The sequence below is a fragment of the Mobula hypostoma genome, chromosome 5 (assembly GCF_963921235.1).
Source record: "Mobula hypostoma chromosome 5, sMobHyp1.1, whole genome shotgun sequence".
NCBI lineage: Eukaryota > Metazoa > Chordata > Chondrichthyes > Myliobatiformes > Myliobatidae > Mobula > Mobula hypostoma.
This window is the reverse complement of record NC_086101.1, coordinates 73,101,552-73,114,152: the sequence shown is the minus strand read 5'-3', so window position 1 is coordinate 73,114,152 and position 12,601 is coordinate 73,101,552. Positions and strand designations below refer to the sequence as shown.

The following is a 12,601-nucleotide window of genomic DNA, read 5'->3' as shown; positions in this document are numbered from 1 at the left end:
ACCATCATCCTCCATGTCCCTCATCCATGCACCTTTCCAAACAAAATATTACGACTAAACCAGCATCCCACACTTCCTCTGGCAACTTGCACCACCCTCGAACGAAGAAACTCCCCCCAGTCAATTCCACTGAAATATTTCACCTTGCAACCTAAACCCATGTCCTCTAGTTCTAGTCTCACCCACCCTCAGCGGAAGAAGCTTCATCTGTATCTGTCACTCTATCTATACCTCTACATGATTTTCTATACCTCTACATGATCTCCCCTCATTTTCCTGCACTCTAGGGAATGAAGCTATAACTTATTCCACCTACTCTCTCTAATGGCAGCACATACTTTCTTAGGTAAGGGGCCTAAAACCCTGCTGACAACACTTCATGTACAGGCTGACCAAAGTCTTATAAAGACTCAGCAGTACATCCTTGCTTTTATATTCCAGTCCTCTCAAAATGAATGATTTCATTTACCGCATTACCATCCGGATCACTAATACAGAGAGAACCAACACTGGACTGAGAACAACCACTAGTCACAGGCCTCAGTCAGACAGACAACCATGTAAAATCAGAAGTGCTTCAGATTTTATTTTAATCCATAAGAATGAATGCCCTGAATTCAAACCAATCATGTCAAATCCAAAACTGTTATCTTGGATCTCACTTCATAGCTCCTGAAATTTTGCAACCTCTCGACTTGAACTTTGAAATATTTTCCTCCTTCCCACATCAACTAAGATTTCTGGCTGATCCCCAAACCTTCAAACTATCTTCTCTCTCTGTGCATTCTCTTACCATATCACCTGGCAAACATCATGCCCCATAGAACTTACCTTGACTGCTGCAGGAACACCCACCTATTCCCCTGTGTAATTCTTTACACTGGGTCCACCACGCAATGTGAACAATGAACCCGCTATGGTCTTGACGTCATTCTCCCTCTATTCAGCACCAGGATTTGGTTTGAAAGCACCACACTCCAAGGGAATTCCTGCATTACTCATTCTCCCCACCCAACTCTGCTGGGTAACCATCCAGGAAAAAAAAAGTGAGTAGGAAAGATCAATGCAGACACTCCACACCCTGACAACTGCCTTTTCCAAATCTCTCTTCTGGAAAGCACTAAAGGGCTACAAAAACAAAATTTCACACCGTCTTAAAAGTTTCTTCCACGGACAGTTAATCTGATCAACCATTCTAATTAGCTCCTCACCACCCCCCCCCCCACCCCACCACTGCACTGCAAATACTTTAAATCACTTTTTGTTATGCTGTTTTCATGCTGGTATTATGCACATTTTGTTCCAATCTGTACTTTAATATCTGTATTTGTTGAATGCTGTTTTTGTTGCATGTCACATCAACACACCATGGCAAATTCTTAATACGTGTAAATGTATATGGTGAATAAATTTGACCCTTGCCCATCCTCTCCACTCTGTTGGATGGTCACCAGTTGTTGAGTGCCCGTCTCATCGAACATGCCCTCCCAGAATGTCACAGCTCCCTATATCCCTTCAGTGAGTTCAACTGCTCCACTTCAGAAATCTTCAGCTACTTTGAAGTGGTTGTCACTTTGCAACTGTTACTCAGGGACTAGAATAAACAGACTGGAAAGCAGCATAACCAGGAACACCACCACCACCCAGGTCACGTTCTCTTCTCGCTGCTGCCTCCAGGAAGACAGTACAGAGGCCTCTGGACTCAGCAGGTTCATGAACAGATATTACCCCTCAACCATTGGGCTCCTGAACCAAAGGGGATAAATTTGGGATAACTTCACTCACCCCATCACAGACCTATTCCTGCAAACTGTGAACTCAGTTTTGAGGGCTCTTCATCTTATGTCCTCGATATTTATTGTTTATTTATTTGTCATTATGATTTTTCTTTTCTTTTGTACTTGCACTTTTTGTTGTCTTTTGAACACTGGTTGCCCACCCTGCTATGTGCGGTCTTCCACTGGTTCTATTACAGTTATTGGATTTACTGTGAATGCCCGTAAGAACATAAATCTCAGGGTGACATCTATGCACTTTGATTATAAATTTAATTTGAATGGATTCAAATGCAACTTACTTTTCACTTGCTTCTTGATGCTCTTGGTGTTGTCCAACCAGTGCTGCAACATGAGGTACATAATGGCACATTAACTTCCAACAGAGCCGGGAGATCGTGTAAACCTGCCAGACAAAGCAACCCCCTTCCCCTTTTTGCACAAAGACCATGAAGGACAGTTAACGTCCTTTCAGCAAAGTAAACTCGCTGCATTCTATGATCTATTTGTTGATCACACTGACTGAGATCTGCACTGTTATCGTCAGTCAGAAATGGCAGGCTTGCGTCTGCTGATGCTGTCAATAATGATGTAAACGGCCAAGAAGCACTCAAAATGGAAAGGCACACCCCCTACAAAACAGTTGTGAGGAAAGGTGAGGGAACTGAAAGGGTGACTGGAGCTCTCCTTAACAAGACAATCTGACCTATTCAGGATAGAGTGGATGTGGTGAGCATGTTTCGATTAGTGGGAGAGCCTTGAAGCTGAGGGCACAGCTCAGAATACAAGGACATCTGGAGAAGACAAATCTCAGAGTTGCACACTGCATACATACTTTGATAATAATAACACATACTTTGAACTTTGATCTCTTTAGAACAGAGATGAGGAGGCATTTCTTTAGCCACAGGGTGATGAACCGGTGGAATTCATTGCCACAGACAGCTGTGGAAGCCAAGTCAAGGTTACGGGGAGAAGGCAGGGGAATAGGGTTAAGAGGGAAAATAAATCAGCCATGATGGAATGGCTGAGCAGTCTAGATGGGCTGAATGGCCTGGCTCTCCTTCTATGTCCTATGGTCTATTTCGTGTTTGCTGTATTAAATATTTTCAGGATCTCAATTTTTTTTTGCTTTTGACTTACAAAACACTCTAGACTTTCATGTAGAGACAGAAACTAGCAAATTATTCATCTCTCCAGATTTCCAAATACTAATTTTAATTCATTTTGTGTGAAAAATGGATTTAATTGGAAGCAAATTTTGAAATTCTTCGAAGTATCAATAGAAATAAAATTTGGGATTGGTTCAACAACTGGTAGGCGAGCCCTCTCATTGGATTCACTTTTTAAACAATGAAAGGAGAAAAATGTCTCCCAGTAATTTCCAGAAAGAGTTCCAATTTCATCTGAATGTAGAACATAACAGCACAGGACAGGCTCATGACATTGTACCAAACCTTTAACCTACTCCAAGATCAATCTAATCCTGCCCTCCATTTTTCATTCATCCCATGTGGTGGCAGAGGTAGATACATTAAGAGTACACCAACTAGTGGAGTGGTGCCGCAGCAACAACCTGGCACTCAATTGTCAGTAAGATGAAAGAGCTGATAGTGGACTTCAGGAAGGATAAGACGAAGGAACACATACCAATCCTCAGAGGGATCAGAAGTGGAGAGAGTGAGCAGCTTCAAGTTCCCGGGTGTCAATTTCTCTGAGGATCTAACCTGGTCCCATCATATTGATGTAGTCATAAAGAAGGCAAGACAGTGGCTGTACTATATTAGGAGTTTGAAATGATTTGGCATGTCAACAAATACACTCAAAAACTTTTATAGTTGTACCGTGGAGAGCATTCTGACAGGCTGCATCACTGTCTGGTATGGAGGAGCTACTGCACAGGACCAAAAGAAGCTGCAGAAGGTTGTAAATCTAGTCAGCTCCATCTTGGGTACTAGCCTACAAAGTACCCAGGACATCTTTAGGGAGTGGTGTCTCAGAAAGGCAGCGTCCATTATTAATGACCTCCAGCACCCAGGGCATGCCCTTTTCTCACTGTTACCATCAGGTAGGAGGTACAGAAGCCTGAAGGCACACACTCAGTGATTCAGGAACAGCTTCTTCCCCTCTGCCATCCGATTCCTGAATGGACTTTGAAGCTTTGGACACTACCTCACTTTTTTAATATACAGTATTTCTGTTTTTGCACATTTTTAATAATCTATTCAATATACGTAATCGATTCACTTGTTTGTTTATTATGTTTTATTGTATTTATTATTTTTTTTTCTCTCTCTGCTAGATTATGTATTGCATTGAATTGCTGCTGCTAAGTTAACAAATTTCACATGACATGCCGGTGAAAATAAACCTGATTCTGATTCTGAGTATTTAAGAGTTCCTTAAATGCCCGAATACATCTGTCTCTACCGTCATTCCTGGTGGGGTGTTCCACCACTCCCTGTATAAAAATCTTAACTCTAACACCCCCTAACACACCCCCCCCCATATATTCCTCCAATCACCTCAATGTTATGCCCTCTTGTGTTAGCCGTTTTCACTCTGGGAAGAAGTCTCTGGCTATCCACTCTACGTAGGTCTCTCGTCACCTCTATCAAGTCATCTGCTTAAGGAGTTTCTGCAGAATGAGCACCAAGGACAGGAGGCTTCAACAAACTTGAATTACATGCTCATTTATCGAAGGTCTGTGAATCTCCCTTTTGAAAGCCATCTTCATTCGAAACTGTGAATTATGTCAAGAAATAGCAGTGACCCTTTCTTTTGTTGCTGGGAATTAAAATGAATATGCACAAGAAACACACCCTCACACCTTTGGGCTGCAGTGGTGACTTCACAAGGGTGGAGGTGGTCCTGTTCTTTGACAGTCTCACAAGGGGCAATGAACGTCCGCAACCTCTGCAAACAGCTTTAGCTCCAAAAGGCCTCAACAACTTCTGAGCTGTCTTGGTGTTAATCGTTCCCGCAGAGGAGAAGAACAATCCAGACTGGGCCTGGTACTCCCTGCTTTTTCTCAGCTTAGGTCTGTTTTCCTTCAGCTCCTCCACATTCCAGCGCAGGACATGTAAAAGCTCTCGGCCGGGCCATCGACACACACTTTGTTTAGAGAATCACTAAATACCCAAATGTAGAGCTTTCAGCCTTCTCAGATGAGGCAGCTCTTGAGATTAACCAGCCAAATACAAAACAGATGTCGAAATGTACTCAGCAACATTCAGTGGGAGGTTAAATTGATCAGTTTTTAAAATGTTGTAAGGGTAATAACTCCTAATGAAAATCAACATTTTGAGTGCATCATAAATTTTACATGCAGCATGAATACTCGAAGCATGCATCATCAAACCTGATTTACACGTCAGTGGGTGCCACGGTAACGTAGTGATTTATGCGACGCTCTTACAGCTCGGGGCGAAGTTCGGAGTTCAATCCCCACGTCCTCTGTAAGGAGTCTGCACGTCCTCCCCATGGAACGTGTGGGTTTTCTCTGGGCACTCCAGTTTCCACCCACAGTCCAAAGACGTACTGGTTAAAAGGTTAGTTGTCATTATAAATTGTCCCGTGACTTGGGTAGGGTTAAATCGGGGATTGTTTGGCGATAAATAAACTCCAATCCAGGCGTTAGGTTCCTTCTGGATGGAAAGATGTGTAAAGTTTCTACCATTCTTGATAGCAAAGAAGGTTTGCAACAAAGCCTTGGCCTGTTTTGACTCTTACCCTGAAAGGAAAATCGTTACCCTAACAATCAGATGCACCTTACTATAAAGTCCCAGGAAAAAAAATTATCTTTACAAATTTACTTTTAGACCACAAGACCCAGAAGCAGAATTACGCCATTCGGCCCATTGACTGTGCTCCACCATTCCTTCATGGCCGATTTATGATCCCTCTGTACCCCAGCCTCTTGCCTTCCCTCCATAACCTTCGACTAACCAAGAACCTATCAACTTCTGCTTTAAATATACAAAATGACTTGCCCTCCACAACTGTGCGTGGCAATGAATTCCACAGATTCATCACCCTACAGCTAAGTAAATTCTTTCTCATCTCTGTTTTAAAGGGATGCCCTTCTATTCTGAGGCTGTGCCCTCTGGTGCTAGACTCAGCCTCTATAGGAAACATCCTCTCCACCTACACCCTGTCTAGGCCTTTCAATATTCAATAGGTTTCAATGAGATTCCACCCCACCCCCCACCCCTTCATTCTTCTAAACTTCAGTGAGTACAGAGTCAGAGCCATCAAACGCTCCTCATACACTCCTGGGCTCGTCCTTGTGAACCTCCTCTGAACTTTCGCCAATGTCAGCACATCCTCTCTATGTCAAAACTGCTCACAGTACTCCAAATGAGGCCGCATCAGTGGCTTATAAAGATAAACTAAAACCAAGCTTCCAATTACGACAACAAAAAATAGCTTAAAACAAGTAAGAAAATAAGTCTTTATTTAGAGTCATAGAAAAGTACAGACCTGAAACAGGCACTTCAGCACATCCAGTCCATGCCAAAATCCTTTAACCTGCCTATTCCCATCAACCTGCACCCAGACCATAGCCCTCCATACCCCTACCATCCATGTTTCTACCCAAACTTCTCCTAAACATTGAAATCGAGCTTGCATGCACCACTTGTGCTGGCAGCTCATTCTACACTCTCACCACCCTCTGAGTGAAGAAATTTACCTTCATGTTTCCCTTAAACATTTTGCCTTCCACCCTTAACCCATGACCTCTGATCCTCTGGTTGTAGTCTCAACCTAACCTCAGTGGAAAAAGCCTGCTTGCAGTTACCCTATCTATACCCCTCATAATTTTGTATATCACTAATAAAACTTCCTCTCAATCGTCTACATTCCAAGAAATACCTGCATTAAATGTCAATGATTTGGATGATGGAATTGATGGCTTTGTTGCAAAGTTTGCAGACGATATGAAGATAGGTGGAGGGGCAGATAGTTTTGAGGAAGTAGAGAGGCTACAGAAGGATTTAGACAGAGTAGGGGAATGGGCAAAAAAATAGCAGATGGAATACAGTGTTGGGAAGTATAAGGACATGCACTTTGGTAGAAGAAATGAAAGGGCTGACTTTTTCTAAATGGAGAAAATACAAAAAACTGAGGTTCAAAGGGACTTGGGAATCCTTGTGCAGGAATCACTAAAGGTTATTTTGCAGGTTGAGTCTGTGGTGAAGAAGGCAAATGTGAAGTTGGCATTCATTTCAAGAAGACTAGAATATAAAAGCAAGCATGTAATGTTGAGACTTTATGAAGCACTGGTGAGGTCTCTTTTGGTGTAATCTGAGCAGTTTTGGGCCCCATAGCTTAGAAAGGCTGTGCTGAAACTGGAGAGAGTTCAAAGGAGATTCAGGAAAATGATTCCAGGATTGAATGGCTTGTCATATGAAGAGTGGTTGATGGCTCTGGGCCTGTATTCACTAGAATTCTGAAGAATGAGGGGTGACCTCATTAAAAACTATCTAATGTGAAAGGTCTTGATAGAGCGGATGTGAAGAGGATGTTTCCTATGGTGGGAGAGTCTAGGACTAGAGAACACAGCCTCAGAATAGTGGGATATTCTTTTAGAACAGAGGAGGTATTTCTTTAGCTAGTGTGGTGAATCTGTGGAATTCTTTGCCACAGGTGTGGAGGCCAAGTCTTTATGTATACTTAAGGCAGAGGTTGATAAATTATTGATTGATTAGGGCATGAAGGGATATAGGAAGAAGGCAAGAGCTTGGGGCTGATAGGAAAATAGGATCAGCTGTGATGAAATGGTGAAGCAGGCTTGATGGGCCAAATGGCCTAATTCTGTTCCTACATCCTATGGTCTCAAGGAATACAGTCCTAACCTATTCAATCTTTCCTAACAACTCAGGTCCTCCAGACCCCGCAACATCGTGTAGAGTTTCTCCGTATTCTTTCAACTTTATTTACATCTTTCTTGTAGGTAGGTGACCAAAACTGTACACAATACTCCAAATTAGGCCTCACCAATGTCTCATACAACTTCAACATAACATCCCATCTCCTGTACTCAATACATTGATTTATAAAGGCCAATGTGCCAAAAGCCTTCTTTACGACCTTATCTGCATGTCACTCCATTTCCAACGAATTATGAACCTGTACTCCCAGATCCCTTTATTCTACCGCACTGCTCAGTGCCCGACCGCTCACCGGGTAAGATCAGTTTGGTCCCACTGAAGTGCAAAACCTTGCACTTGTCTGCATTAAATTCCATCTGCCATTTTTTAGCCCATTTTTCCAGCTGATGCAGATCCTTCTGCAAGCCTTGATAGCTTTCTTTGCAGTTCACTACATCTCCAGTCTTGGTGATCAAGTTAACCACATTGTCGTCCAGGCCACTGATATAGATGACAAACAACAAAGGACCCAGCAATGATGCCTGTGACACACCATTAGTCTCAGGCCTCCTGTCAGAGAGGCGAGCATCCACTACTACTCTTTGGCTTCTTCCACAAATCCAGAGTCTAATCCAATTTACTGTCTCGTTTTGAATGCTGAGCAACTGAACTTTATTGGACCAACCTCCCATGCTGGGCCTTGGTAAACGCCTTACTAAAGTCTACGAAGACAACATCCACTGCTTTGACTTCATTCATTTTCCTGGTAACTTCCTCGAAATAAGCTGTAAGATACCCGCACAAAGCCATGCTGACTATCCTTAATCAGTCCATGTCTATCCAAATACTTCTGTATCCGGTCCCTTAGAATACCTTCCAATAACCTTCCCACAACTGATGTCAGACTCACCCGCCTATAGTTTCCTGGCTTATGTGTAGAGCCCCTTTTAAACTCGGAACAACATTGGCTATCCTCCAATCCTCTGGTACCTCTCTTATTGCTAAGGATGATTTAAATATCTCTACTAGAGCCTCATCAATTTCTGCACTTGCCTTCCGTAGGGTCTGAAGGTTCACCTTGTCAGGCCCCGAGGATTTATCCACCCTGACTGTGTCAGGATAGCAAACCCCTCCTCCTCTGTAATCTGTACAAGGCCCATGAAGTTGATACTATTTTGCCTTACTTCTATAGACTCTGTGTCCATCTCCTGAGTAAATAAAGGTGCAAATAATTTATTTAAGATCTTCCCCATCTGATTTGGCTCAACACATGGATTACCATTCTGGTCTTAGAGAGGACTAATTTTGCCCCTCGCAATCCTCTAGTTCTTAACTTATCTGTAGAATACTTTAGGATTCTCCTTCATGTTGTCTGCTGGAGCAACTTCCTGCCTTCTTTTAGCCTTCCTGATTTCTTTCTTAAGTGTTCTCTTGTATATCTTATACTCCTAAGCAACTCATCAGTTCCTACTTGCCTATACCTTATAAGTACCTCTTTTTTTCTTAAACCAGGGCCTCAATATCTCTTGAAAATCAAGGTTCCCTACACTTGATGTCTTTACCTTTTATTCTGACAGGCACACACAAGCTCAAAATTTCACTTTTGAAGGCCTCCCACTTACTAAGTACACCTTTGCCAGAAAACAGCCTGTCCCAAAAATGTTCATTTCTGCTAACATCAAAATTGGTCTTGCTCCAATTTAAAATCTCACCCTGCAGACCAGACGTATCTTTTTTCATATTTACTAATAGTCTAATGGCACTGTGGTCACTGGATGCAAAGTGTCCCCTACACAAATTTCTGTCACCTGCCTGTCTCATTCCCTAATATCAGACCCAGTATCTCACGCTCTCGTTTGGACTCGTACGTACTGATGATGGAAACCTCCCTGAACAAATCTGACAAACTCCATCTCATCTAGTCCTTTTACAGTTGGGGATTCCTAGCCAATATGTGAAAAGTTAAAAATCACCTACTATAACAACCTTATGTTTCTTGCAACAATCTGCCATCTCTTTACAAATTTGTTCCTCTAAATCCTTAGGACTGTTGGGCAGTCAGTAATATAGCACCATTAACATGATTATACCTTTCTTATTTCCAAGTTCCACCCATTACACCTCACTGGTCGAGTTCTCCAGTCTGTCCTGACAGAGCACTGCCGTGACAATTCCATGACCAGTAACGTCACCCCTCCTCCCTTAATCCCTCCCGCTTTGTCATGTCTAAAACAACGGAACCCTGGAATATTGAGCTGCCAGTCCTGCCCCTCTTGCAATCAAGTTTCACAAATGGCTACAATATCATAAGTAAAGATCTTGATCCATGCCCTGAGCTCAACTGCCTTTCCTACAATACTTCTTGTATTGGATTATATGAAGCTGAAGGCACTAGTCTCACCTTTTGACTCCTGACTTCGTCTGAGGTCTTACCAACATCTGTCTCCACAACCTCCCCACTAACAGTTCTGGCACTCTGGTTCCCATTGCCCTGCAACTCTAGTTTAAACCTCACCGTGCAGCATTATCAAACCTTTCTGCTAGGATATTAGGCCTCCTCCAGTTTAAGTGCAAACTGTCCCTTCTGCACAGTTCCCACCTTCCTGGAAGAGAGCCCAATGATCCAAAAATCTTATGCCCTCCCTCCTACACCAACTCCGAAGTCACTTATTAAACTGTATAAACTTCCTAATTCTGTCCTCACTAGCGCATGGCATGGTTAGCAATTCTCAGATCACAACCCTGGAGATGCTGCCCATACAACTTAGCACCGAACTCCCTGAACACTCTGTGCAAGACCATGACTTCTGGCTGTTCATCCTCCCACTCAAGAATGCTGAGTTCTCAATCTGAGATGTCCTGGACCTTAGCACGTGGGAGGGAACATACCATCCGGGAATCTCATTCTCGCCCACAGAACTCCCTTTCTGTTCCCTTAACTAATGAATCCACCATCACCGCACACCTCTTCTCCATATCCTCCACCCCCCTCCCCATCCCTTCTGAGTCACAGATTTAGACTAAGTGCCAAAGACCCGACCGCTGTGACTTCCCTCTGCTCGGTCGTCCCTCCCCAACAGTATCCAGCATTTAAAATTTTTCTTCCAGATATTTTCCACAGGTTTCAGACAAGCATATTTTTAGAAGCTTAGATTTAATTTCTTCATCAATCAATATTGCATTTTTCCTTCTTTGCATCACGCAGCTATATACACAACTCAAATAATCTGACAGAAGAGTTTACCAATTCAAAGAAATGATCAGAGATTCCAGAAAGCTCTCTTGTACTGTAATGCTTTAAAATAGTACAAGTTGCGAACTTGTCATTCTTCCCTGAATACAAGAAACAAATATGCTCTTAAACATAACTAAAGCAACTAAAGCTAATACAATTAACAAATCATTCCCCCCCCCCCCCCACCAATCCAGAGAAAAATAATGTCTGGGAATGCAATTTATCAAATCACGCACAGTACAAGCTGTGGAAATCGATTCAATTAACACCATTAAGAATCGACTGGATGAAGAGGGCATCTCACCGCTACTTGAGCAGAGTCCATGAACCTGAGGCCGAAGTAATCTTTCTCAATGATGTCGAGATGGTACATGATTTGCTCAAACAATTCCTGGCCTTTAGCTTTTTTCTAAACAGGAAAAAAAGAAGAAAATTTCAATGCTAATATTTAAAATCTTTCTTCCAGACATCCTCCACAGGTTTCAGACAAATATATTTTAGAAACATAAATCCAATGTCTTCATCAATCAATCAATATTGCAATTTCTCTGCAAGATAAAATACATATGTTTCGAATATTTCCTCATAAATCTGACCAGTGGTCTCTGGCATGTTAACTGGATAGACCTCTTCACGATTGCTGCCTGGACTGTTAAGAATTTCCAGTGTTGTCTCTTTCTATTTCAGATTTCCAGCACCTGCATTTTGGGCTTCTAGATCACAATTGTTTCCATAAAACCATAAGACAAAGGAGCAGAATTAGGCCATTCAACCCATCAAATCTGTCCTGCCATTCCATCATGGTTGATCCCAGATCCCACTCAACCCCATATTCACCTGCCTTCTCACCATATCCTTTGATGCCCTGACTGATCAGGAAACTATCAACTTCCACCTTAAATATATCAACGGACTTGGCCTCCACCGCAGACTGGGGCAGAGCACTCCACAGATGCACTGCTCTCTGGCTAAAAAAATTCCCCCTTGTATCTGTTCTAAAGGGTCGCCATGCAATTCTGAGGCTGTGCCCTCTAGTTCTGGATATCCCCACTGCAGGAAACATCCTCTCCACATCCACCTTATCCACCTTTCAACACTTGGTAGGTTTCAATGAGATCCCCTCGCATTCTTCTAAATTTCAGTCAGTACAGGCCCAAAGCTGCCAAATGCCCCTCATATGTTAATCCCTTCATTCCCAGAATCATCCTCATGAATTTCCTCTGGACCCTCTCAAATGACAACACATCCTTTCTGAGATATGGGGACCAAGTTTCATCGAACATTATCAGGCAAAACTTGAGCCACACAGGGCACTATGGTATCACTGCAGTTAGCACGGCGCTATTGCAGCTCAGGGTGTTGAAGTATAGAGTTCAACTATGGCGTCCTCTGTAAGGAATTTGCATGTCTTCCCCATGGAGTGCTTGGATTTTCTCCAGGTGCTCCGGTTTCCACCCACAGTCCAAAGATGTACTTGTTAGTAAGTCATTGTAAGTTGTCCCATGATTTGGCTAGGGTTAAATCTGTAGGTTGCTGGGTGGTGCGACTCGAAAGGCCAGAAGTGACTGAGTGGGTGGGTGAGTGGATGAGTGAGTAGGCGGGAGAGAGAGTCAAAGGTAGAGTGAAAAACCAGTCGTACATACCATTCATCCAGATCAATTACTAAAATAATGCACTGAGTTAGTACAACAGAATAATTGCCAAGTGCAGAATAAGTG

The 12,601-nt window shown here is 42.8% G+C and overlaps 1 protein-coding gene across 4 annotated transcripts in view; it reads right to left on the bottom strand.

The window, feature by feature from the left end:
• Positions 1-12,601, bottom strand: part of epb41l5 (erythrocyte membrane protein band 4.1 like 5) — a 207,315-nt gene that overhangs the window by 122,979 nt on the left and 71,735 nt on the right. For 3 of the 4 annotated variants that reach the window (XM_063048540.1, XM_063048541.1, XM_063048543.1), the window contains exons 2-3: positions 11,188-11,292; positions 2,078-2,120 (exon numbers count right to left, since the gene is read on the bottom strand). In XM_063048540.1, coding sequence (XP_062904610.1) covers positions 2,078-2,120; positions 11,188-11,292 — 148 coding nt within the window. The remainder of the gene's footprint in view (positions 1-2,077; positions 2,121-11,187; positions 11,293-12,601) is intronic. The other variant, XM_063048542.1, reaches the window with a different exon arrangement.